We start from the raw sequence: 27738 nt of genomic DNA, 5'->3' as shown, positions 1-27738 counted from the left end.
AAGCAGCTATTGTTGTACTGTAACACAAGTTCTAAGGAAAACATTTCCCTCTCAGTTTAGTCTGTTTATTGCAAGATCTGGGTACCCTGTGACCTACTAAAGATATAAAATAAAGCACTCAAATGATATATATTTAGGGTACTACATTGTCTGTGAATATCGTTACATTGAAAACCGCTAAGTTAAATCATTCTTCTCACTGGAATGCAAATAGCTTTTACATAACAGTTGTCAGAATAGCTAGCTACTCTGAATATCCTACATAATCAATGTACTCGCACATTTAACAAATGTACAGTTGTGCTTCACGTTTTCAGGTCAAAATGTTTGTCGGAATGCAATATCACATGATAAAATCTCATGAAACTAACAAAATTAAATTAACCCTTTTAGAAAATAAAAATATTTATATTCCAAATATTTACATGACTTTCTGAAACAACATACAGTAATCAATCGTTTGAAAACAAATCCCTAGTGAAGCAATTACTCAAAATTTTACATCTTAATAATGTGTTGAACAATGTGTCAAGTTAACTTAGCATATAGTACAATTAACCCACCATTTAAAATTACCCTGCAAATATTCACATAAGCAGTTATGGTACCATGAAAAACAAAATAAAAGTGCTCGACAGGAACAATGAAGCAGTATTTAATGGCTTTGCATTCTCAGTCATCATGTACTTAACACTGACACAGACATAGATAACACACAGCAAAATAACAGCTATGGGCTTCATTTAATACTCCATTTATTGTATTTAAATAACCCGGTCTTACTATTTATAGACTGCGGCTGCTGTAAATAATACTACTTCTGCACATGAGAAACATTTGATATTTTGCATAAGATCTATAATGTGTCATGTAAGAGTTATAAGATTTAAAACAAATCTCAACAGTTGTCTTCTCAAAGACGTACATAAAATGTTACAAAACAGGAGTGGAATTTGCTGCTGTGGTACCATACTATGATCCATTTTAAAAAGCTAATTGAGTTCATTATTGTGGATGATGCTACTTTTGAGGGACATCTGTGAATATACGTAGTCCATGCATTGCCTGAATTTCCTCCTTAAGTGCCTGTTGAAGAAGAATATAATTTAGCTGAATATCCCAAAAACAACCAGAATTGAAATAATGACAGATCTACAGTTTTATATCCCTCTTCTGTGACCGACACTAAAGCATTTTATGCATGGTACAAATTCTAAAAAAGATAAAACATTCATAGCTGTTCTTAACTTAGGGTGATGTAGTGTCCATCTCAATCTTTCATGTTAGTGCTATGGGAGGCAATGGCTGCATTGTTCCATGCTTTAATGGACTGCATGGCCTAAAGACCTAGACAGGTTGAATCTGATTTCTGAAAAATACATTACTACATTATCAGGGATTACTGAGGAATAAGGATTCAGAGAGGTGAGATACCAGACAAATCCCATTGTTTTTCCTTTTAAGGTTTTATTAGCAACATTAGATCATCTCACCAGAACCAGCTCTTGTCTTTTGTCTTGTTTAGAAGCTTCTCTAACATGAATTTCAGCTGTAATGCCCCCAAAGCCTCATTAACACAATCTGTGTTAATGAAACAATTTATGAAACCACAAAATTGTGCCAAGATGACCTAGTGACCAGCACTCATTTACTTCCTTTCCTTTAGGGTCCTTAGCAGCAGAGTAATTAACAGAAGTATGTTGCACTTCCACAGGACAGACAAATGAAGAGTCACAACAGAGCACGGATGCTCAGATGCCTGTAGAATTTTTTTATATGTGAGACTTAATCAAGACGTTTAACATTGATTAAATGTAACTTTATTCAAATGGTGACTCACGGTTATAAAACCTATTCTGCAAGCAATTCTCATCTTCAGCTGTGATGTATGCATTGTAGGGTAATAAAGGTTTTAGTGGCAGGTCTCGCATCCAAACTCACCTGATTTACTAGTTGGTGTTGTTGCACTGTCCTTTTCCCTCGGAACTCATCTGACTCTATGTGTATTTCATACATTGCACCACAGCCACCTACATGGACAAAATGGACTTGTGTTGACAGGTTACGACACAACGTGCAAAAGGCTGATGAAATACAATCTAATACTATTACTCTAATTCTGGATTCAATTACCCGAAATATCCACAACTTTGAGTGATGAGGCGAGCGGAAACTTCTCCTTGAGTATCTGTGTGATTCGAGCCTCTCCATCTGTCTGGGTTGAAAACGCCCTTGGCACGTATCTACACAGCACATTTGTCTGGTGTATTGAAAGGCATACAATGTAAAGTTAACGAGTACATACGGAACAGATCCTGACGTTGCTTTAAAATAGATTAATCTAAATGTTGAGATGTAACTAGTGTCCTAAAACTGAGCTACAAGTACTCGGTAGCATTTGAACACAATAACCAAACGACATGACATCTGAAGGTAGCGCTAAACAGTTAAGGGTTATTATAACACTATCCTAAGGTCGCCAAACAACTGACTTTCAGATACGTTAGATAACTGAAGTTAGTCAGCTTTAGTTCCATTCCAGATCCCCAAGTAAGTGGTATTGACTGCAAACGACGTATTAACGGCTACATAGCAGGAAAGAAGACATTTACCTTACATCTGTGTAGAAGTCTAGAAAAAGACATTATTTTAGAGTTGTGGTCCTCAAGCTGACAAATTAAAGAAAATATAGACAGACATGCACTGCAACTAAAAAGTCACCATGTCCTAACGTTTGTTGTCTCAGTCCTGTGACGCATTTTGCTCTGCCAAAAACTCCACGCTAGGAACACTGGCATCTGCGATTTGTCGCCCTCTCTTGAACTGGAGGTACGATGCGTCCACAGCTCAGTTTTCACGGCTTGTCCTTGAGAATCGTAAGAAGGTCGACATTTTATCTTAAATAGATGTTCCTTAAATGAAGTTTGTTATTTTTTACTCATATTTAACTTCGTGATTGTGTTTCCATCCATCTCTGCTATAGAGAGATCGGTCTTAGCTGAAAGTTGTTAAGCTTTGGCTGAATTCCAAAATGACTGTAAATGAGACCATAAACAGAAAACTCTATAAGCTATAACTAATCAAAACATGCTGGCTAAATACAACAGAGACAGCTTTACAATGGGCTGTTTATCTAACTGTAAATGAGGTCATCTGACATGAGTCTCTCAACTTTTATAGGTATATACAAACGTTAGAGTTCAACTGGGAATCAGGTGCGTGTGATCGTGATCATGAACTCTAACGCTTGTACACCTATAAAAGTTGAGTGCATGCATGACTTTGGCAGTTTTTGCCTACAGCGTATCTGTTGCGGCGGTAAGTTGGAAAAGACATAAGATTTTAATGAATACCTTTTTTGTGTACTCCTGTGTGAATTAATTACTAAAAAAGTTTTGAACATTAAAAACAACGTCCTAAACTGTGTCGCTTGGTAGATCAGTTGTTCTAACAAAGAATATTACTAAGTTAGCATAAGTATATCTGAAGTTACAATGCCCTAGCTAAGATAATACGTGATATACACCATCCCCAACCTAGTGGAAATTCCAGTTGAAAACCAGTAGAAAATCCCAGTGGAAAACCAATTGAAAACCAATTGAAAACCAATAGCAATTTCAACTGGTTCCTATTGGTTTTTATAGGGAAATTGAAACAGATTCAACTAGTTTCTACTGGAATGCCCAGTAGAAAAACCAATAGAAATTTCTACTGAAATGTATTGGTCTGAACTGGTCTCAGATGGTCTGTATTGGTTTTAGCTGGAGACAACTGGGTTATTGAGTTCACGTGAACTCACGTGGTGTGTGAAATGTTACAGTTGGTGTTTAAATGGATTAAACTAATTTCAATTGGTGGAACCTGGAATTATAGTGAATACATCACTGCATGTACTTTATGTTTTAACCGTTTACTTCCACCACGTCCACACAGGCTGAGAACACACACACCTTTGTATACTGCAATCTATATATACACCTTGATAATAACAATTTAACAGAGAATACTGAAATACAGACAACAAGTAAATGTAAAAGGAATGCCTTTATTGTCATCGTAAATGTACAACGAGAGTCAGAGTGCAGTACAAAGCAACATAGAAGGAATTAAAATATAACTACAAAATGTAAACATACAGAAAATATAGAAACATAAAAATACGAATATAAAATAATTTTTAAGTGGCAGTGCAGTGCCTCAGGAAATGTTTTGTTTGATTGATTTAATAGGCTATACAGTACGTTGGAGGATGGAAATTTCTAAACATTTAAACGGCAGTGTCAAATTCTAGGCTACTTAATAGGCCTAAGCATGGTTAACCAGGCACACAACATTCACTGGTAATGGTACAATATAGAATTTCACTTTTAAACTCATACTTTGTCATACATGTCATCTTTGCACAGCCTGATAATTAAAACCCGATGATCCGCCAGGGATGCTGTTGGATTTTCTTGTGATTTTACAAGTAAACGAACCGGAGCAAAAGCGCGCTTGGAGAAAAGCTTTATTTGGTGGTGGTGGAACCCGGCAGCAAGTCCGCTTGCGCCGCAGCTTAACTCAGAGAACTGTTACCGTGATCGGCCTTTTATACCATGAAGCAAACAGACAATAGGTGTACAACGTTGCTTGATGCAAATCAGAATCTAGGTGTTAATGCTAAAGTCTCCTTTTGTCTGTGATGGCTGCCATTTGCCCATTACCAGTTGTATTTTGCCTTAATCAATTGCTCTTGGCTCTAACAGTAACGCGGCGCCAAAGGTGTGAAGCTTTCTTTGTATCTATGGTAATAAGACCATCAGGTTAAACAGTTCTCCTATCATGAACCATGTCTGTTCAGATGTCACTATAATCTTACAATGCAAACGACATATCTGTAAAACACATGCTTATGACTTTTGCCAGTCATGTGTTTTAGACCTCATGATTTTTCTACATACTGTCAACACACTGTATAATAAGGGAGACTGCATGTAAAAAAAAAATACAATATAGACTGCTACTACAAAAGGGGGCGTTGTGCGTCTGCCCCGTGATGGACTGGCGCCCTGTCCCAGCTGTTTCCCTGCCTTTCGCCCTATGAGCGCTGGGATAGGCTCCAGCATCCCCCACGACAAGTGGCTTAGATAATGAGAGAGAGTGAGTGAGTTTCAGTTCATAAATATGAGGATCTATTACAGTTGTATGAGTTGTATTTTGGGGAATTTTATGACAGTTTTACCTGTAGCCAAAACATTTTCATGCTTTTGCAGTGCATGGGACCTTTGGGGGCACTAGAAAGTTAACAAAACAACTGATGTTGTTTGACTGTTTGGTTGTATTCCACACTTATAGCTGTAACGTTGTGCCAGATTTCACATTTGTATTCTAAGGTTAAGATGAGTTATGAGAAACTGGACCTTGGGTCATATTGACCCAAAAGATAATAGGTGTTAGTATCAGAGGTGTACAGAGATGTCATTATCTGTATCTTTATCTGTTCAACCAGCAAAGTAATCAGTCTCTGTATCTGTATTCGGATAGTAAATCAGAACTGGGCACAACCTTAAAATCAAAATAAAGCTGAGAACCTGTAGTTTTTAGCTGTATGTGTTAATTTCCTCCATTTAAAGAAACAATCGGAAGTCGTTTCATTTACTACGCGTTATTGAAAAGTGATCGTAGAAAATCCCAGTAGACATCCAGTTGAAATCCAGTAGAACACTGTTCTGGACATATATTGTGCGATTTATAAAACATTTTTTTAAATTTCTGATTGTTCAGTGCTCCCCAGTTAGAGGAGGGGAGGTGGTGGTGGGGTTCAGACCGCTCATAAAACGTAGTTTAGTTTAAAAATGAAAAAAAAAAGAGGGAGATAAAGTACAGTATGAGGCTGTGGAAATATATTTCAGAATTATGCTGCTCCAATATTAAATCAATTTGATGCTTTGAAGGCACAAAAGTTGCATTGCCAATGAATATTAGGTTAGAAAATACAACACTTTCCCAATTTAACTTCCGGTATAAACCACAGCCACCTCTGGCCTACTATCTGAAGACGGATACAGAGACAAATAATTTTGTTGGTTGAACAGATACAGATACACGAGTCTCTGTACACCTCTAGTGGAGACAGCTCTACTAGGTATCTTGTAGGTGTCTCGCTTCCTTTAGATCTCATATTTTGAAGCATGAAGCAGTTCACTTCCTGGCAGGCTATACAGAACATATGATGTGCCTCCCTAACCAAGAGCTAATGTTTCAGGTAGAGTGAAAGCAAAACAACTCTTTCTGAATTAGTGACACTGAGAAAAAAGGGAACGTGTGTTGTAAAAGGAGTTTAATTTGTACAACTTTTGAATGGAATTGTTACATATTCAATAACTATTTACATTCAGAAGCTATAACATCATCAAAAACAAATCTATAGACAATACACAAAGGACAGTCAAGCAGAACATTATGTACTCCATATGCTAAAATAATATTTTAAAAGACATCAAATGTTGTTTGTCAGTCTCCATTCATTAAAATTAGTTGTGCAACACAGGTATCCTCTTAATTCAATATTAGTCAATGTGTCTTTCTGGTTGTCCTCAATGATAAGCTAATCCTGCATGAACAATATTTCCTAGATATGCACAGAGTGTCTTTATAGCTAGACATAATGCCAATCAATATTGCTAAAAAAAAATAATAATTACATACTTCAGAATGGCTTACACTAGGCAAGGTTTCAAGTAAGAATTATACAGTCACTTGTTCCCTGACAACCACCATAGCTGTCAGCATTATGTTCAGTAAATGAACTCTCTCAGCCTAATTTATATATTTTTGAAACTGCACCTGAGGGCAGAATTAAAATTCTTACTTGCAGTGGGGTATGAAGTACCCATGCATGTCCATGTGAAGCTCTGCCTTAACATAAGCACGAGCAATCTCTGTGAAAGACTTTGCATCAAGTACGAGAAGAAAGTCACTTTCTCCTGGGTTGGAGTTTATAACTGACGTGAGAATGACACCTAAACAAATGAGATACAGCATAAGACCATTAAAAGAAGTGGAGTAAATGTTTATGTACGTACAATGCTACACAATTTTAGAGAATGTTTTGTTATTTTAGGTTTTTCATTAAATAACTTACCATCATCCTCCTCGACACCATCTGGTGTGGGAATGAAGACTGGCTCGGATGGCCAGCAGTTTTCGCCCCTCCACTCGGTTTGTTTCTTCGTCTCAACATCAAACTTCATGATCTACAACAGAGAATTCACCTCCATTACAACTCTGTTTACAGTGATGTCTTTGTGTATATATTAGGATAAATACAAAAGCTATTGTTTTAACCTTTGTAGCCACTGACGACATCTCCACACCAGTCATGTAAGCATATCTGTGCTTCTGTCCATTGAAATCGTAATTAATTCTAGGAAGTTCCACTCCTGACAAATGATAAAGTCCCCAAAAGCAAAAAAAAAAAAAAATGAGTATCAAAAATCATCACAGACTAATCTGAATGGACCACTAAATCAATCTATATCTGATGATCAGTTACCTTCACAGAGTACTTCAGGCTGGCAGTGGATTTTTCCATCCTTTTCCTTCACAGCACTAGCTGTTGTATATTTCAGTTTGACCAAGTCTTCTCCAGTCTCACCACCCTACAGGCAACATACATTGATGAGAATAGAAATTTAAAAGTGTCATCAAATGTTCATCAAAGTTACCTAACTAATCATACATTATACATCTAGAATTTCCGTGTACAATGAAATAAACTCAACATACCTTGTCTGTAAGAGGCAGTGCAAATCTTTTATACTTTGGCCTGCAGTAGGTACTGCTGTTCCCAGACTCTTTTTGCTGCTTCAGCGTCTCCAAGAAGAACATGTCATACAGACTGTTGTCATTGTAGGCAACGACATCAAATACCAAATGACCATCCTCCTCAAATGCATTCACGTGATGGTATACTACCATTGCATTTGTGTAGAACTTTGTTGCGACTTCTTTTTGTGTTTTTCTGTCGATGACATGAATCAGAGTCTGTTGAAAAGAGCACAATTACTCAGATATCTATTTAACATTCATCAGCAGGACCACGCACAAAATTTCAAGAAAATCCTTACGTTTTCTTCAGGTTGAAACTTCAAACAGCTGGCCCAGCTGACTCCCCTCAAGTAAGCAGTGGCCATTTTGAGAATGTCAAGTTTAAGAGGCTGCTCAATAAAGATGAAGTAGTTCTCAGTCATCCCAAAACTGTGGTAATAGCTTGGGGTCAGGAGAGAGCGGCAGGACACTGAGCAAATGACCTCCAGTTTCTTAAGGGCTACAGGCAGCTCAGAACACTCTGCAGAAGACAAGCAAGACAACTTGCATTTCAGTATAGTAGGCGCAGTCGTTATTTGTAATCCAATTAGAATGCCTAATAGGCTTACTGCTTTTTTGATTGACAAGAGAAGGCGATATCAAGACAATTTCATCACCCACATCATATGTTAAAGACTGATCACAGGAATTTGTCTTATGTAAACATGCAGAAATAAATTAGACAACTTGCTATAGAGACCTGTTGTAAATCGTAGGTGTCCTCATCTAAGAATGTGATGTTTATTGAAAAATGCGGAGAGAGGGACTTATAAAACGAAGAACAGAAATTATTTTGGAATCAATGTTAGGGAATCTACTGAGTATACATGTGTATAGTTTACAATAGAGCCCGACCGATAAAAAAGACTATCGTCCGGTGTATCATTATCGGGTGTATAAATCCTCAAATGTCAAAATACTTATTGGTCTGAATAATCCTATATTGGTCGGGCTTGATGTTAAGATGCTACTGATTTTCTCTTAAATCACAGATAATCAAAGACAGCACATTCTGTGACTTATATATTTAAAAGGTATTATCTAACATCAAAGTCCAGCCAAACTAGTTCCAAAACAACATTTCGTTTTCGGCCACGAACCTTCAGGTGATGGGACCTTGAATAGTGTGTATTTTGTCTTGCCCTTCTCTGCTATTGAAGTCCCTAGGTTGTAGCTGTTTCCCTCTTTATCATAATGTGGATGTGAAGTCACCAGGTTCAGGGCATGGTATTTCTGGTAGTCCACCTAAAGACAAAAGGATCATAGATTATTATCAAGATATAAATTATTAATAAATGCTCATTACAGTCTGATCAGCAATGACTGCATTACCTTCTCTTTGGTTTCCAAAGTAAATGGATCGATTTTGCGAATGTAGTTGGTTTCTGATGTAGCATAGTAGTCTTTCCCATATCGCACTATATTGTTCCCACAGTTGTCTGTAAAGTCCGGAATAGTGTGATTGAGAAAGGTGATCACTCTGTAAATGAGAGGGAGACAAATGTTTCTTAGTATTCCATTCAACATAACTTTGATTAGTCCCATTATTTTCCTTGTGAATGTTTACATAATACACATTTAGTATTCTTAGACCAGGATATGCTGTGACATGCAAATCAGCAATATGAAAAGGACAAATGTCACTCACTTGTTGAATATATTTTTGCGGGGATCTGGAAAGGCCATTGTTCCCATCTCTGACACAACAATTCTTCCAGCCTGCATATTGCTGTTATAGGTATCTCCTCTTAGATACCTGCTCCTGTAAGTCACCTCCCCTAAAAAGAATGTCATATTTCAGAAAAAAAGAAATCAAAAGAGGAATCAATCATTTCTAAACTGGAGCTTGAGTTCTAGCTATAGAGCACCACCAGTATGACTGTATCCTGTTTTTTTTTTTTTGCTATTGCAAATAATTACAATAATAATTCACTTGGACTCTGAGTTGGTTAACTCCAATGAATTGACTCAAAAGGTCAAAAAAGTCTTTGAGACTATGATTTACAGTTACAATAAAAGATCTGTAATTTAGTGTTGCAATTTATTAGAAAGATTCACATTAAGTAGCCAGACATGTTCACATAATGATAAAAGCCCTTGACTGACCAACACACATGGTATCCATATGACCAAGCTGTTCTGGGATCAGATTTCCGTCAATTGATTCAGCTAGCCAATGTCTTGCATGAGTAGCTTATTGTTTCAGACGCAGCAGTTTAGTTCTTCAGGGATGAACATTTACGTATCAAAGATATGCTCTCTCAATCATTCTCGAGACGCATGTCAATGTTTAACATACTCTGCCGGTGACAAAGGTGCACCCTTGGGGCGAGCACAATTTCACGCAGAGTAATAAACTCGATTGTTATTCGAGTAATAAGATTTTGCCAAACAGGACACATGACTTTTTCCCTAATTGTTATGTATTAGAATATTTATGAAGGTTTCAAACTTGCAACTCGAAAAGTGACAACTAGCCGACATTGCACGCACTTCCAAATCTTACCGTCTTTAAATGTGAAGCTGTGCAAAAGCGCCAGCCCATCAAACCAATGATTGTAAGACGTGTCTCCCAATGAAAAGAGGCCAGGTCCATTACGAATCAGCGTACCTTGCAGCCATCCAGGGAGAGACCCTGCCAGCAAAATTTAATTTTAGTGAAATGTATGATAAACGGTGCCATGGCTTAGAGAGAACTAATTTACACAATCACATATTTGAAAAGGTATCTTGTTGCTCTTAAGAAATGTCGTCGTTCTAATTTTAATATTTAGCCTAGATCTAACACTTGTAGAAAACAAAAATAAAATGCCATTGCAATAAAGTGTGCGTGCAGGTTGCTAGGACACGGGAGTAGCCCATCTGTGATAGCCTACGAAATATTAACTATAATGCAATTTCGGACAACTAATGCAGCATGTAGCACAACTGCAGCAGTCCAGAATACTAGCGTGTATGTCGTCAGTTCGGCAGCTATGTTCGACAACAATAGAATGTTTCGTCAACCTACCTTTAATTTCGGCCTTTATTGGTTCTGGGTGTTCTTCTTTATTTTTCTCGTAATCGTACATCATCTTTTCCCCGTGTAAAGAAGTCTACGAAGAACTCAGAACTATACTAACAGTTTATCCCAAACTTTCTCCGTGAGTGTTAAGAGCTGTAAAGCCTGTATTATATGGATCTCTAAAATGATAATGTCTCCGCCCCTCTTGTTTGAAAACCTGCAGGAAGTGGACAAAGTGGACACCTTTATCACTCTTATCTCATGTTCTCATGCTCTGGATCTTGGAGTTCATTTTGGAATTGCACAGCATTTCAGCTTAAAATTTCACAGTTTTTGGCTGTCTGAAGGAAAAGGTAGATGATAAATATTATGGATAACTTGTGTCATCTTTTTTTTTCATAATCAAATTATTGCAGTGACTGTTACAGTGGAACAATAAATAACAGTGATAACATTTTGGAGATTATGAAATAAGTGGGGGCTAATTTATTACAAATTCTGATATGTGACATTAAGACTAGAATACAGAAGGACTAAATCATGCTTTGAGCTGACACTGCTATACAAGTATTGCATTTAATGAAAACATTATTCATTATACAACAACATTGTCTGATATTAGTGCTGCTTTTATTAGGCCACTGTAGCAGTCACTTCCCTTTGCTCAGCATGATGTCAAAATGAACTCAATGCCTTTACTTGTTATACACCACCAAGAGAATACACAATTTTTTGTACGTCACTAAGGCATGATATGATACAAGGAAAGGCCTCATTAAAAGATAAGATTCCTAAGGCCATTGCAAAATCTAATTGGAATTTATCTTTTATGGTAACACTGTCACGTGATATGTATTTATAGAGATGGAACTCTTGTATCTGCTGTGCTGCATCATGCCATATACCCCGTCTTTAGTATTGTCTGTTATGCTGTCAGAGCATTCTGGTTTTATCATTAGATTACAAATACCGGGAACTGTATGCTGTTAATGTACCTAACTTCTGTCACAGAATTTAAGTTGTGTTATGTATGATTCCTCTAAACAGCCTCTTAAATATTAAGAGCAGAGGTTGAGAATGTACTTCTGCCGTATTAGATTCATGTTCTGATGTTATTTCCTGTTACGACCTTACAAACTTGGGCAAAGATAAGCAAAGTTGATCATGACATGGATGTTTGAGAGAATAAAGCTCTCCCAAAAATTCAATACATCCAGGTGCATATCTATTTCAACCCTACTTCATTCAACATGTTCTACTGCTTTATTCACTTGTCTTCTGTTTGTTTATGGGTAATTCACATCTAGGTAGAACACAGTTTGTGCACACACCATCACATTATGCTCACCTCTCTCTCTCAGTTTCTCAGTTCAGTGCTTTCTCTCAAACATAGCACATTTCAGTCATTCTGAGTGTATGGAAAACATGTGACTAATGTGTGAACCACTTAAGGGGATGGTTAGAACCAGTATCACTTGTACAGGCTGTGTATACTGATCTGTGTAAACTGATATTGATCTATATCTTTTGTACCATTGGTCAGGGAATTGATGGAACCGCTAATTCATCTATATGGTATATTGTTTTATTACACAATGTGTCTTATCTGTAACGGGCTTTAATATTAACTACTAACTGTGAGCATTTGCCTTAAGAATATTTGTGCCTTATACAAACATTTAACTATTAAACTTTTTTTCCATCATCAACATGATATACTTCATAGCCCCTAGCGAGTAAATGTCCCTAACAGTTTGGCTATTATAAAAATAATGTTCCTTTATTTTTTGTGAGATGCATATAACCTAATAGTAACTAGCCTAATACATAATCAATGCTTGGAATAGACTTTGCACTGGGTATTGTTCAAAAGTCACTTTGCATAACTGTGTTAGCTCACAGGTTGTAAACAGAATTGTAGCAGTATCACAAGTAGCAAAATGTCTTGGTTGCTCTTTACTCCCCTCTCTGGATAAGGAGTGATTAACAAATCCTTGAAAATTCACAGAATATGATGAAAATGAATGAGACAAAACAATATCAGAGGAAGTTCCATGAAATAGGGTGAATTGAACTTTGAGATTGATTCCTAAAGAGGAAAGTGTATATTACAAAGGTGTGTCACAATCCATATATATTTATCTGTCCCTTCCAAACAGTCTTCAGTCTCCTAGGATTTCAGAAAGGTGCTCTTAGATGCCAACAATATGCCAACAGTGAGTAGAGAAATTATGACTGAAGGTGAGTTATTTATGGATTAAACTGGTCTTAGACTTGCTGTTTTGCATTTAAGTGCTACTCATATGAAACTTTCGAATCTTACAGGATGCATGCCTCTTGAACAATTTTGTACTGATTTCTACCACAAGTTAATGTTGATTTTGGATTTGTTACATGCTTCTGGAGCAATATTGGAAAAGATTCTAACTACGGGCACATTTATTGTTTTGTTAAATTCTTAAATCATTGCACTTGATCACAAACAGCAAGACAAATAGAAAAAAAAATCACTGAAAACATTACGGTCGTTTAAATTAAATTCATTCCACCAGTAATAGATGACTCTTTACCACAAATTAAAACTGTTGGATTGAACATGTTAATTTGTGACAGAAACAACAACTTAATTTATTAGTTTGTGTCAAAGCAGTGATAGATCAATATTCACAAATACAAAGATTAACTGATGTGGGCAGCCTTGGGGCGCAAGGAATGCTACCTACTGCTCCTGCGTCTGGTGTGTGTGTTCACTACTGGTGTGTTGGATGGGTTATATGCAGAGGACAAATTCACTGGTCACTGTTCAGTGTCTGAGCGATCAGAGATTTACATAACATGTTATCCTGCAAGATTGGATTGTTATTAAAACAGCAGCATGGATTGGGAACGTCATCCTGACCACATTATGAGGGAAAAACAGTTCTCACTGACGATATATACACATATATATTCCTATATCTAATATAGAAAATGGAAACAGACACACCAGACAAGAGACCGATCTTCAGGTTTATTTAGGAAAAAAAAAAGTAGCATGTGGCACATTCTACGCTGCCAGGATCATGACATTATCGTTTTCATGTCTGTACACAGTATCTCCTGACAAGACGGCAATCTATAATCTTTCTCTAATCTCCCGACGTCCATACAGTTCCAGTCGTTGCATGACTTTCAAAACATGTGAGCGTGGGAGGGTGCGAGTTTGACAACACGTTTTAACCCCCTCCAGAATCTACCAAACTCCTGGGAACTAGCAAAACATTTCGCCCGAAACAGCGCGTCGTAAATTAACTTTCCACGACAGCATAGCTAGTAACCTATAAAGTTTTCTTTTTACAGAAACCTTTACCAAAACTTAGTTTCCTTTTAGCCACAGCAAAGGCACATAATTTTGAATGTATACTAATTTTACAGAAGGGACACACACACAACTTCATGAAACACAGACAATAGCAAGCTGGGGATATGCCTAGGGGTACATCCGAATAGTCAAAAAAAAAATTACGTCCTATGTCTTTTCCTGACCACTTTTCCCTGACCTCAATGCAAAATGTGACGAGGTCAAGGAAAGAGAATTCAGAAGGACTTAGGAAAAGACAATTGTGGTGCTAAAAGAATCCGACTGCACTTACACTAGCCCACGTAATTATGTGACAGTGGATGTTATTAACGTGGGTCTGTCGTGGTAAAACTACAGTGTTCCGAAGACGAACTACTACAAGCGCATCTTAGATACTTTGCTCCGTGCGCTCTCACTGTATTGTTTCATGCAGGCTATGTAAACGTGGACAATCCCGCCTTCGATGAATTAGCAACACTGCTGACATGCTCTAAACATATAAACAAACATAGCGGCGACCCTTGACCTAGACCAGCCCCAATACTGTAACTCATTCATTTGTTTGGTTAAATATGCAGTCACTCGTCAGACTGGTGAAACAACCCAAACGTTGTTCAGACGTGCCCAAATTCATCCTTTACCCATAGCTACACTGTTCAACATATCAAAAATCTTTTCACAGTATGAAATCAGGACACCCATGACTTCATGTACACCAAGTCTGAAATGAATCCAATGAACCGGTGTCGTATGAAATATGGAACGGAATAAAATATGGAACGGGTGCATCCGGTTAGCCATTTTCACAGGAAATGCGTCAAATTCAAATTGGAGGCACCAACCTGTGAAACGGCTTTTAAAGATACAGCATACTTTCAAAAAGTAAAGTGTGAAAGAATGAAATCCCACTTTTGTGGTGTATCCAATCTCTTTACAATACGTTTTGCTGACTAAGCCGCTAATACGATGCTTTGCCCCTATACCTTGGCTCAATAAACTAATTGTAGACGATACGATATGGGATGTACATTACATGTCTATACGAACAGAATTATTGGAGTCTACCGATAGTGTGTCTAGCGATTAGGTGTCGTGTTGCTTATATATTTTAATTCATTGATTTTCCTACTTTGATTTTGCAATGCACCGTTGTATTGTCGACAGAATTTGCTGTGAAAATTGCTAACCCTATGCACGAAATGCCGTTCCATATGTCATACGACACCGGATAGCGAAGATGACTGAAAAAAACACTATTGCCAGATGGTGGCGCTATACCAGAGTGTCACGCTGGGCATGTGGATATCATAACCATCACAACCAATAACCTGCGAAGTTTGAGCCGTGCCTTTTGAGAACCGGCCCGCATTTCCACAGGTTTGGGAACCGAACGCTACGTCGTGAAAATCTGGGTAATGTCGGACAGAACGCATCTGCTTGCTTTTTATAAATTTACTTTTACGCTAGGCTTCCACACAGCGAAACACTTCACGAATTTTGCCCTAAAACCTTTCGCTCTGGGGGCAAAATTCATGAAAATAGTAAGTCTGTCACCTACCTCAAAAGTTTAAACGAGTGTTTAAATGAAGGTCTGCAGTGGTCTAATTGCACCAGCTAGAGCCGAGAGTGAGAGAGTTTTTTCTACCGCTCTGAGTCCGACTACGTTCGTGTAACATGTAAACAACAGGCCGTGTCGATGTAGACACAAATTATTGCCCATACATCTTTTAATTGTATACATATTTTCATGCTACATATAGCCTTTAGCTTACCGCTATCTTGGTCAGACTTTTTTGTTACTCCCGCCTCTCTAAAGAACGTCACGTATCAAACATATCAAACGCCGAACTGATTTTTATTTGGTTTTATTTGCATAGCCACTGACGTCAGCGGTTCCAACCTTAAGGACCAGCAATATTGCGGTTCCGTGTAGGTGCCAGCTTTTCGGCACCGGCACCAGTATTTTCAGTGAAAAAGCGCGGCCTTCGGTGCTCGCTTAGGCACCGGCATCGCGTCAGTGTTACTGAGTCCAGAGAGAACCATGATAAAACGTAGACATTTGAAGAAACTAGAAATGCTATCACTGCTAAAGCAGACCAAACATCGATAACAATGACAAAGAATCTGAAGAAACTAGAAACGCTATCCAGTCTGCTGAGGCAGGCGAGGCGTCGTTAACACTGACGAGGAATTTGAAGAAACCAGAAATATTATCACCACTACTCTGACCCGTGCAAGCGGCGCTAGCACCAAAAAAGGTAAAAAAACAAAAAAAAAAAACCCAAAAACGACCAGGTTTTTCACTATACATCAAAACTGTCCACGCACAATACAATTAACCCCACAGCAGTCGAGAACTAACAGGCTACAACAAAGGTGGGAAAACCACTGGCCTAATGCCGTCGTTACCGTAATCCTACAACTAAAACACCGTTTAAGAAGGGGCAAAAGGAAAAAGAAAACCAATGCTGCTAACCATTGTATGTGCGTTATGGCCGTTTATTTATTTTCAAAGGAACAATCGATAGTTCTTACCTTCATGCAGGGCAAATCTGATAGCCTAATCGAATCTGACCTCCCGGAAAAGCCAAAGGATTCAGGATAAAACTGCAGAAAACAAAACTTAAGTAGGCTATAAGTGCTTGATTAAATGTCGGCATGTAGAACGCTCCACCCACTCACACATTTATACTAGGCTTAATCCGACAGACCACGCATACATGTGTATTCAAATAATACAAGCAGCAATTTCTCACCCCCAAGCGATAACATTTTAAACATTAAACTATTCCAGGGCACACATCAGCATCAAACAGTAATGAACTACAAGAATTATTTCTAAAACCGGTTACAATTGTATGAAAATAATTCTTAAATTTATGCAAGATAGGCATAACATGTTCGGCCTACAAATCTGCGACTATACATATCATCATTCTTAAATTTCAAACGTGTTGAATTAAAAACATCGTCTGGCTATAAACGTCTCATTTCCCTTATCGATCTTGTTGATCTGATCCATTTCAAGAAAACAGAATTTAATTTGCTTTGCAATTACTAATGTCTTACTTCAGTAAGCCTTATAGGCTCCGCGTAGAGCCTAGGCAGAAGTATAAATCAGCCTTAACTTTAAATCACAGACAGCTGGAAAATTGTTCGTCAATTATTTAAGTTCATATTGTGAATTTTAACTTTTCTGTTAAGAATTTAAGTAAAAATGCATGAGCACGAGGCGGTCTGCGCGAGCAGCCCTTTTCTTTATTAGTCAGAAATCGTTACAAACTGCTTTGTTTTGGAGGGCTATGCGTCTTTTGACCGACGCCATCGCTTTGTCATGTTAGACTACTTTTATCTTACTTGAATAGAATCAGCAAATCATTAAATGAGAAAACTTCAGCCAGATCATCTTTGTGTCGCGTCAAGCATACGCTTGACACTGTCCAACGGTTAATGTTACAATCACATAATCGTTTGTTTTCCTTAACGGCCTAAAGATACGTCGCTGTAGATGTTGCTGCCGCAATAAAATGTGGAACGAATTTATCTCCATTCCTTTCGTAAAGGTCCAGTGTACCCTATGCTAAATGAGAAAAAAGGAAGCATTGAAGCACCTTTCCTTTGCATTTCGAGAATTCGACCCGCTCTTATCATGGCTACCACTTGTATACTTTCGGGTCATTTCACTCAGTTAGGAACTAACTAGTGAAGTAGGGGTGCATCCGAATAGTCTTTTTTGCTTAGGAAAGTTCCTAACTGAGTGAAATGACCATGAAGTATCTAAGTAGCAGCCGATTGAATTCTCTAAATGCTAAGGAAAGGTGCTTGTAAATCCACGATCCGTACCCGGAGGCACGATCCGCTGTGCACATGCGCGTACTGACAATCGAAACAATTTATTCCTACACGATAACATGACAAAGTGATGGTGTCGGTCGAAAGACCTGTAGCTCTTCAAAAGATAAGTTTCTAACGATTTCTGACTATAAAAGGAAAGGGCTGCTCGCACAAACCGCCTCATGCTCATGCATTCTTACTTAAATTCTTAACAGAAAACAGTTAAAATTCACAATATGAACTTAAATAATTTACTAACAATTTTCCAGATGAATCTGATTAAAAGTAAGTCTTACTGAAGTACAAGCATTAGTAATTGCAAAACAAATTAAATGTTTTCTAAAAATGGATCAGATCAACAACCGACAAGGGATAACAGAATCAGATTTATTGGCCAAGTATGTTAACACACACAAGGAATTTGGTTCTGGCCAATGGTGTCTCTCTAGCACTACAGGCATATACAGACAATGACATGTTATTTACAGACCAGAGTACACAACATACAAACAATATACAGACAATATGAGACATCAATATACATGTGGAAGTGCAAACAATAACAGTAATGTGCGTCACATATGGGTAGTGCAGACAACAGTAATGTGCATTAAGTAACAGAATGTACATGAACAATGGTAATGTGCATATGTATGGGGGTAGTGCAATGAACCAAACAAAACAACAAGACAAGACAAAGGAGGTAATGCGCATCACATATGGGAATGGAAGTATGCTTATTGTACAGTAGGTAATTGTAGGTAATTGTAGATGTGAGTAGCGTGTAATAACAGTCTGTAGAACAGGAGTAGTGATGCGTAGCAGGTGATACTGCTAGTCAGTTGTTCATGAGGGTGATGGCATGAGGGAAGAAACTGCTTCTGTGTCTGGTAGTCTTGGTACACAGGGTTCTGTAGCGCCTACCAGAGGAGAGGGGTTGAAAGAGGTCATGTCCCAGGTGAGAGCAATCTGTACTGATTTTCTCTGCCCGTTTCCTGGTTCCTGAAGAGTACAAGTCCTGGGGGGTGGGCAGGGGAGCACCAGTGATTCTTTCTGCTGTCGTCACTGTTTGCTGCGGTCTGCTTTTATCCTGTTTTGTGGCTGCACCGAACCAGTCCGTGATGGATGTGCACAGGACAGATTCGATGACTGCAGTGTAGAACTGCCTCAACAGCTCCCGTGGCAAACGAAAGTTCCTCAGTTGCCGCAGAAAGTACATCCTCTGCTGGGCCTTTTTGAGGATGGAGTTGACGTTGGTCTCCCACTTCATGTCTTGGGAAATGGTAGTACCCAGAAACCTGAAGGTCTCCACAGTTGACACTGGGCTGTTGGATATTGTGAGGGGGAGCTGTGCTGAGGGGTGTCTCCTAAAGTCCACTATCATCTCCACAGTCTTGAGCACGTTTAGCTCCAAGTTGTTCTGGCTGCACCAGAGCACTAGCCGTTTAACCTCCTGTCGATATCCAGACTCGTCACCATCTTGGATGAGTCCGATGACTGTAGTGTCGTCTGCAGACTTCAGGAGTTTAACAGCCGGGTCCTTGGAGGTGCAGTCATTGGTGTAGAGGGAGAAGAACAGTGGGGAGAGGACACATCCCTGGGCAGCACCAGTGCTAACTGACTGAGTGCCAGAGATGACTTCCCCCAGCTTCACTTGCTGTTTCCTGCCTGTCAGGAAGCTGGTGATCCACTGACAGATGGCAGGGGATACATTGAGCTGGGAGAGTTTGGAGGAGAGGATTTCTGGGATCATGGTGTTGAACGCCGAGCTGAAGTCCACAAACAGGATCCTTGCATGTGTCCCTGGGCAGTCAAGATTGCAGGATGTAGTGCAGTCCCATGTTGACTGCGTCATCCACTGACCTGTTTGCCCAGTTGGCAAACTGCAGGGAGTCCAGCAGGTGTCCTGTGATGTTCTTCAGGTGGGACAACACCAGTCGTTCAAAGGACTTCATGACCACAGACATCAGAGCTACCGGCCTGTAGTCATTCAGTTCTTTGATAGAGAGTTTCTTCGGGACTGGGATGATGGTAGAGCATTTGAAGCAGGAGGGAACTTCACACAGCTCCAGGGATCTGTTGAAGATCCGTGTGAAGACTGGAGCCAGTTGGTCAGCACAGGCTTTTAGACAGGAGGGAGAGACACTGTTAGCGCTTTTTCACTAGGACGGTGCTGGTGCGGAGCCAGTGCTGCCTTGGTGCCTTTTGAGAACCGGCCCGCATTTCCACAAGTTTGGGAACCCGTGGAAAATTGAGTAAATTCCTTGGGGAAAAAATAATGTCGGACAGAACGCATCTGCTTGCTCTTTACTTTTATGCTAGGCTTTCACACAGTGAAACACCTCACGAATTTTGCCCAAAACCTTTTTGCTCTGGGGCGAAATTCATGAAAATAGTAAGTCTGTCACCTAGCTCAAAAGTTTAAAACAGTGTTCAAATGATGGTCTGGAGTGGTCTAATTGCACCAGCCAGAACCGAGAGAGTGAGTGTTTTTTCTACCATTCTGGGTCCAACTACGTTCATGTAACATGTAAACAACAGCCTGTGTTGATGTAGACACAAATTATTGCCCATACATCTTTTAATTGTATACATATTTTCATGCTACATATAGCCTTTATCTTGGTCAGACTTTTTTGTTATTCCCGCCTCTCTAGAGAACGTCACGTAGCAAACACATCAAACGCTGAACTGATTGGTTCTCGCATGGTTTTTATGTGCATAACCTCTGACGTCAGCGGTTCCAACTTTTAGGACCAGCAATTCTGTGGTGCCGTGCCGGTGCCAGCTTTTCGGCACCGGCACCAGTATTTTGTCAGTGGAAAAGCGCGGCCCCGGTGCTCAATTAGGCTCCGGCACTGGCACTGCGGCAGTGGAAAAGGGGTATGTCTGGACCCAGTGCTTTCCTGGTCTTCCGTCTCAGGAAGAGCCGGCTCACATCCTCCTCTCATAGCCTGCATATCAGAGAGTGAGGGTAGGGGGGCTGCCAGAGGTGTGATGGGGGCTATTGTCGTTGACCTGGAGTGTGTGGGGGGTGTGAATTTGTCCCTCTCAAACCTGCCGTAGAAGGCATTCAGGTTGTCGGCCAGGTCTTTGTTTGCCTCAGCAGGGGGAAATGGTCTTCTTTAGTCTGTGATGTCTTGCAGGCCTCTCCACACTGATGCAGGATCGTTGGCTGAAAACCTGTTTTTCAGCTTTTCAGTGTAGCTTCTTTTAGCCACTCTGATCTCTTTTGTCAGTAGGTTTCTGGCCTGCTTGTAAAGGGCTCTGTCCCCACTTCTGTAGGCTTCTGGCGTGGCCTGATGAAGCTGTGCTAGTTTGGCTGAGAACCATGGCTTGTTATTGTTGTATGTGCAGGAGGTCTTGGTTGGCACATACAAGTCTTCACAAAAGCTGATGTAAGATGTCACAGTATCAGTCAGTTCATCCAGGTTGTCAGTTGCATCTTCAAAAACACTCCAATCAGTGCAGTCAAAACAGTCTTGTAGTTCCTGCTTTGCCTCGTGGGTCCATTTCTTCACGGTTTTTACCACAGGCTTTGCAGATTTTAGTTTCTGCCTTTAGGTGGGAATGAGATGAACTAAGCAATGACCAGAGTGCCCCAAAGCTGCCCGAGGAACAGAACGATATGCATCTTTAAGAACAGTGGTCCAGTGTGTTATTATCCCTGGTGGGACAATTAATATGATGTCTATATTTTGGTAGTTCATGGTTTAATTTCGCTTTGTTAAAGTCCCCAAGGATTATGAAGAGTGAGTCCTCATATTTTTGTTTCAAGACGGTTATCTGTTCAGCCAGGGTTTGCAGTGCGTCATTCGCGCTGGCCTGAGGTGGCATGTAAACACTGACTAAGATGAATGAGGAAAACTCACGTGGAGAATAAAAAGGCTTGCAGTTTAGGAACAATGTCTCCAAGTTCGGGCTGCAGTATTTGCTTAGCACTGTGACATCTTTGCACCAATCTTCATTGATGTAGAAGCAAATTCCATGACCTTTCGTTTTCCCTGATAGCTCCATTACGCAATCTGCTCGGTGTAGATGGAAACCCGGCAGATGTAATCCGCTGTTGGGGATAGACTCGCCGAGCCTGGTTTCAGTGAAACAGAGGACAGCACAACGTGCAAATTCCTTGTTTGTCCCGTTGAGGAGAAGCAGCTCATCCATTTTGTTGGGCAAGGAACAGAGATTCGCCAGGTGAATCGATGGGAGCACAGTTCGAAATCCCCGCTGTTGGAGCTTCACATCTGCACCGGTGCGTTTCCCCTGTCTGCATCTTTTCCATGTCCCCCACAGAGCCGCTGTTCCTCTAACTAGTATCTCCCAAAAACTTTCCGTGATGGTGAAAACTGGCAAGTGGACTGCCGTATGTTAAACAGTTCTTCTCTGGTGAAAGTTATCGGGTTTGAGTAACCAGACATGCACAGAATAAATAAAAACAAAGAAAGTACTAGAGAGTGCTGTACCGAGGCTGCCACCCTCAGCGCCATCATGCTCATGCCATCATGAGACGTTTATAGCCAGATGATGTTTTAATTCAACATGTTTGAAACTTAAGAATGATGATATGTTCTGTGTTAACTTGAGGTGGAAACATCAGGCCAAAATGAACTTTGAGTGCTTTTATTTACTCCAATCACCTTAGTTAAGGACCACATACACACAGCATGAGGGAAAAGGGTACTCTGGCACAATTTTCTATACTGGTAACTTACGTCAATACATATTCATCATAGAAAATGCTCACGGTGCCCTCTACTGACACCTGCTATGATCTCTCCAACACATAACATATACACCCTATATTACTAAATGTACCACACATCCCTCCCCCTCTTAAGCCACTACCTGGTTTCTTTTTTTCTTTTTTCTTTTTTTAATAGTGAAAACAGTGACACTCAACAATCCCTGTCAACATTCTTTCAGTACCTTATTCAAACATAAACACTGGACTCAACAAGCATGTCCTCAATAACATGTAACAGGAAAAAAAAAACTTTTTTTGTTGTTGTCTCATCACCAAATACAGAATGGTGTCCCACTATGTAACAAAGTCCTCCAGGTGGTTAGGTGGACGTCTCTCCCTGGTTGACCTTCTCAGTGGAGGTGAAACAGAAGGTCCCACCCCTACTGTGAGTGGATGTTCAGGTGCAGTCTTTTGCTCCTGCGGTGGAACCGCAGTAAACTCCAGAGGATCCAACGACTCCAGAGGTAAGCTGCTCATTAACCCCCGCATCTTGTCCCTCACTTTGTCTCCTGCCTTCTCGTCCAGGAAATCCTGAGCTGAGTCAGAGTGCCTGACTCTGATTTGGTCAATGTGTCATTTGAAACTTTGTCCATTTGCAGCCAGTATGGCAACAATCGTGGGCCTGTACAGCCTGTACACCGCAGGGACCCACTTTGGACCATAGCCATAATTTCAGACATGACTCCGTCACTCACTGAGAAATTTCACAAATTTGTGTTTTTATCATGCCACTCTTTTTGATTCAACTGCTTCTGCTGTACCTTTGTTTTCAGGTCTGGGAGGAGTAAATCAAAAGTGGACCTTAGTCGTCGTGACATCATTACTTCAGCTGGAGACAACCCCATCGTTCTCTGGGGTAATGCAATAGCTGAATAAAAAACGGGACAGTCTGGTTTCCAGTGTGTCATCCTTCATCTTTTGCATTCCCTCTTTAAAGGTCTGAACGGCCCGCTCAGCTAGGCCATTTGAGGAGCGGTGGAAAGGTGCTAACCTGACATGCTGGATACCATTTTGCTTCATAAAGAACTCAAATTCAGCACTGGTGAAGCATATCCTATTGTCAGATACTAGTACCCTCGGTAAGCCAAACACACTAAAACTTTGCCTCAGTTTCTCTATGGTGACTAGTGGAGTAGCTGAAATAGTGGGGTAGACGTCAGTCCATTTTAAATGAGCATCAACAATAACTAGAAACATTTTTCAAGACCAGGGTGTCTCGGGCCACTCCCAGGGGTGCAGCTACTGGGGCTTTACTGTGTCTTTAGCATTCCTCACAGTGCAGTACCTCTTCCTCCACCTCCCGGTCCATGCCTGGCCACCAAAAGTATGACCTCGCTAACCCTTTCATTCTTGAAATTCTGGTATGTGTTTGATGCAGTAGCTTGAGCAACTTGCTTCATCCTGGGACAGGTGTAATAACTCTGTCTCCCCAGAGTAGGCACCCATCATGTACACTCAGCTCTGTGCTTCTTTGATTGTAGGGCCGGAAGTGGGGGTCCACTTCCTTGGGCCACCCCTTCAGAATGTATTCATTAACCTGAGACATTATTGGACCTCGGGCTGTACAACGTCTTATCTGATTTGCATCCACAGGTGCGTCATCCATTACATCTAGTATTAGAACCTGGTCAACTTTCTGGTCCTCCTGTCAGTCATCTGGGACTGGCAGTCTGCTCAAAGCAACGGCCTTGACGCGGTGCTTGCCAGATCAAAACACTATAGTTATTCATAGGCACTAAGCAGAACTCTTTGCACTCTTGGTGATCCCATTTGGGGAATTGGCTTTTTTCCACTAAAGAGAAATATTAATGGCTTATGATCAGTATAGATTGTAAAGGACCGGCTATATAAGTACTTGTGAAAATTTTGTATCCCAAATATCACAGCCAAACCCTCCTTATCTAACTGGGAGTATCGTTCCTCTGCAGGTGTGAGAGTATGGGACATAAACTCAATTGGTTTTTCACTGCCGTGCCCCATCCGATGTGCCAACACTGCCCCAACGCCATAGTGTGAGGCATCACAAGACGGCACCAACTCCTGGTCTGTTGATTAGTGCACCAAAACCTCTGCAGACTGCATTAAAACTTTTGACTTTTGAAATGCCGCTTGTTGCTCTTTGTTTCACTTCCACTGCACATTCTTTTTCAACAGTTTATACAGGGGGGCCAAGAGAGTGGACAGATTGGGCAAGAATTTCCCATAGTAGTTTAAAAAACCTGGATAGGCTTTTAACTCAGACACACTGGTGGGTGCAGGAGCATCCACTAAGGCCTGTACTTTTTCTTGGACTGGGTGAATCCCTTGTGCATCCACTTTGTGCCCTAAATACTCCATCTCGTCTTGTAGGAAGACGCACTTGTTTCTTTTAAACCGCATGCCTGCATCGCTTAGCTTTTGTAAGATTTCCCCCAGATTCTTTAGATGGTTCTCAGTGTCGACCCCTGTTACTAGCAAATCATCGAAGTAAACCACCAACCTAGGAATCCCCTGTATCAGACCTTCCATGATTCGTTGAAAGATTGCGGGAACGGAGGCTACCCCAAACGGAAGATGACAATATGTGAACATGAGTGTTCACTGTCAGGTATTTTTGTGACTCTTCATCCACCAACACCTGCTGGTAGGTGTGACTCAATTCTAACTTGGAGAACTGCCGAACCACCAGACAGCGAGGCAAACAGGACCTCCAAAATTGGAATGGGGTGCTGTTCCACAGAAGTCGTCCTGTTGACGGTAAGTTTATAGTCACTGCAAAGTCTTATGGAGCCATCCAGTTTGAGGATGGGGACCACTGGAGCTGCCCACTCAGAGGACCTTACAGGTGTTATTATACCTTCTCTTACCAATTGGTTTATTTCCTCCTCAACCCTTGTCCTCATGGCATATGGAATGGACTGTGGTCTGAAAAATCCAGGCACTGCATCTGTCTTTACAGGGATTTTGGCTTTGAACCCTCTTAAGGTGCCTAACTCCTCCTTAAAGACATCAGCATATTTTGTTAGCACTTTCTGTAAGGCTTCTTATTGTGTCTTTCCATGGTGGACCCTTTTTGTGGTTTTAACTTGGCCCCACTGCCTTCTTCCATGACATATTTTAAGGTAGCTAAACTCCCCTACTGTTGTTTCAGTATTTCAGTAACTCTCCATTTTGTCCACAATTGCCCTTCTTGGCAAAAAAAAAAAAATACTACCATCACAGACCATTCACATAACTACCATTTCAGACTGAAGTATATAAAATAGATTTTCTTTTAAACTGGTTTACTGTAAAAAAGTAAATTGGTTTGCTGTTTACATTGGTATCTCTTTTTTTCTCCACTGAGTAATTTTGTCAAAAGGGCCTGCTTCCTTTAATAATTATCCCCAAAAGCCATTTGTTTACTGACCCTTTCAGGATGTCACTTTTAGTTTGAAGTGCTGTCAAAAAACAAATTTTAATTTAACATTTATTTCAGAAAAAAACACCAGGTAAAACATTAAATGAATACATTGAAGTTTGCAGGATGGACCCCTGTTTATATGGGTCTAAATAAATTTAAATTGGCTTTAAGATGTGCAATACAGTAAACACTTAGAACATTACAGGTGTTTACATTGCAGTATATATGTGCATTTCAGAAATATTAAATCCTATGAAATACTTGAATATACTGTAATGATTAAAGTGATTAGGCCAACTTTATGGTGCAGCACACCTGCTTTATTACCTCACTGCACTTAGCCATGGCTATCACTTTGGCTATTACTTTGGATAAAAGCATCTGCTAAATCAGTGGTTCTCAAACTTTTTACACCTCTTACCACCTCAGAAAATATTTGACTCCCCAAGTACCACTACTATGGCCGATGTTAAAATACAGTAGCATAGGCCGACCCTAGTCAGCTACACACAGTTCACGCAGGAGGCAGATTTGTTCCTAATAAGAATATTATTTATTGTTGACTGTTGTCAGCCACAGCTATGCTGTACAAAGGGGTAGCACTAGAACTGGCACTTAAACTCTTCCACACAACTCTCAACGCATGGGCCAGCCCCTCACACACACACACAGCAAGTGAGAAGATTAAGAATAACAACTGTATTTCATTCAAACACACACACACACTGCATATTTGGTTGTAAGATGTTGTCTGAGATGTGATGGTTTCATGGATTCATTGCTAAGAACATCACCACATACCACACACTGTGGCCTAGGCTCTTCCTCCATCCCGCTTCAGCTGAATCCAAATTTGATATAAATCGAGTCATATTTCCTTACTGTTTGTGCTGTTTGCAGCTAGCAGATGCTGTGGAGACTTCACTGGCGCTGCTGAAGTAGCCACTAGCACTTGTGCTCGGTTCACTGTCGTCCACTTCAGTTTCTAAAGGAATGCTCAAAATATTCTACTCCTGATCCGCACCTCTAGTTCCCGTTTGGAGCCATGACTGTACTGTTTTCAAACCATTCATCATTTTAGCTACCTCCGCTTACTATCTTCCCATCACAGTTTAGCTTTTAACATCTAAATAGGCTGATACAGAAACAAAAATACAGGAAAGGCAAAACTTTTAAATCCTATTTCAGTGATCTCATGGTTAAAGTATTTTCATTCATAGTAGTATTTTGATAGTAATATATGTTTTTAAATGAATTTTATTTCATTTTTTAAAAATATTTTGGAGATTCCTCCGTATACCAGGGAGGGGAGCACCAGTGGTATGTGTACCATAGTTTGAGAACCACTTTGCTAAATGAATAAATGTAAATGTACATATAAAGAAAATCCAGAACAACGCATAAATGAATACTGGATTAAATCCACATTTGATTATGCCCAACTAGTACATTACATTTAAAATCAAATTATGTTTTCTACAAGAAATTAAAAAACAAATATTTCTTGTTTTCTACAAGAAATGAAAAAACAAATATATGCAAACAAATACATATATATATATGTGTGTGTGTGTGTGTGTGTGTGT

At 39.9% G+C, this 27738-nt stretch overlaps 2 protein-coding genes and 1 pseudogene across 2 annotated transcripts; all 3 read right to left on the bottom strand.

The window, feature by feature from the left end:
• Positions 1-780: 780 nt before the first annotated feature.
• Positions 781-2723, bottom strand: bola3 (bolA family member 3). Its single transcript, XM_030766595.1, has 4 exons — positions 2613-2723; positions 2134-2260; positions 1942-2030; positions 781-1086 (listed from the first exon to the last, which is right to left on the bottom strand). The coding sequence occupies exons 1-4, from the start codon at positions 2643-2645 to the stop codon at positions 1021-1023; spliced, it is 315 nt and encodes a 104-aa protein (XP_030622455.1). The 5' UTR covers positions 2646-2723; the 3' UTR covers positions 781-1020.
• Positions 2724-6846: 4123 nt separating this feature from the next.
• Positions 6847-10922, bottom strand: bco1 (beta-carotene oxygenase 1). The gene is made up of 11 exons (XM_030765149.1): positions 10859-10922; positions 10355-10483; positions 9497-9626; positions 9181-9328; positions 8949-9093; positions 8109-8329; positions 7768-8025; positions 7535-7640; positions 7327-7421; positions 7124-7235; positions 6847-7001 (listed from the first exon to the last, which is right to left on the bottom strand). Exons 1-11 carry the CDS (start codon positions 10920-10922, stop codon positions 6847-6849), a joined length of 1563 nt encoding a protein of 520 aa, XP_030621009.1.
• A 12552-nt stretch (positions 10923-23474) lies between these two features.
• LOC115804639 (uncharacterized protein K02A2.6-like) lies at positions 23475-26497 on the bottom strand (annotated as a pseudogene).
• Positions 26498-27738: the final 1241 nt, after the last annotated feature.

Source organism: Chanos chanos, chromosome 2 (genome assembly GCF_902362185.1).
Source record: "Chanos chanos chromosome 2, fChaCha1.1, whole genome shotgun sequence".
Lineage (NCBI taxonomy): Eukaryota > Metazoa > Chordata > Actinopteri > Gonorynchiformes > Chanidae > Chanos > Chanos chanos.
Note: the sequence above shows the minus strand (reverse complement) of the source record. Positions and strands in the feature narration are given on the sequence as shown.

Excerpts from the sequence above, each read along its gene's own strand:
- bola3 (XM_030766595.1), bottom strand. The coding sequence starts at position 2,645 with ATGTCTTTTTCTAGACTTCTACACAGATGTAAG. Across the intron at positions 2,031-2,133 it reads CAAAGTTGTGGATATTTCGG|GTGGCTGTGGTGCAATGTAT; the intron begins GTAATTGAATCC and ends TTGTCCATGTAG. Across the intron at positions 1,087-1,941 it reads AACACCAACTAGTAAATCAG|GCACTTAAGGAGGAAATTCA; the intron begins GTGAGTTTGGAT and ends CTTCTTCAACAG.
- bco1 (XM_030765149.1), bottom strand. The coding sequence starts at position 10,922 with ATGATGTACGATTACGAGAAAAATAAAGAAGAACACCCAGAACCAATA. Across the intron at positions 10,484-10,858 it reads AATAAAGGCCGAAATTAAAG|GGTCTCTCCCTGGATGGCTG; the intron begins GTAGGTTGACGA and ends TTTTGCTGGCAG. Across the intron at positions 7,641-7,767 it reads CACTGCCTCTTACAGACAAG|GGTGGTGAGACTGGAGAAGA; the intron begins GTATGTTGAGTT and ends TGTTGCCTGTAG.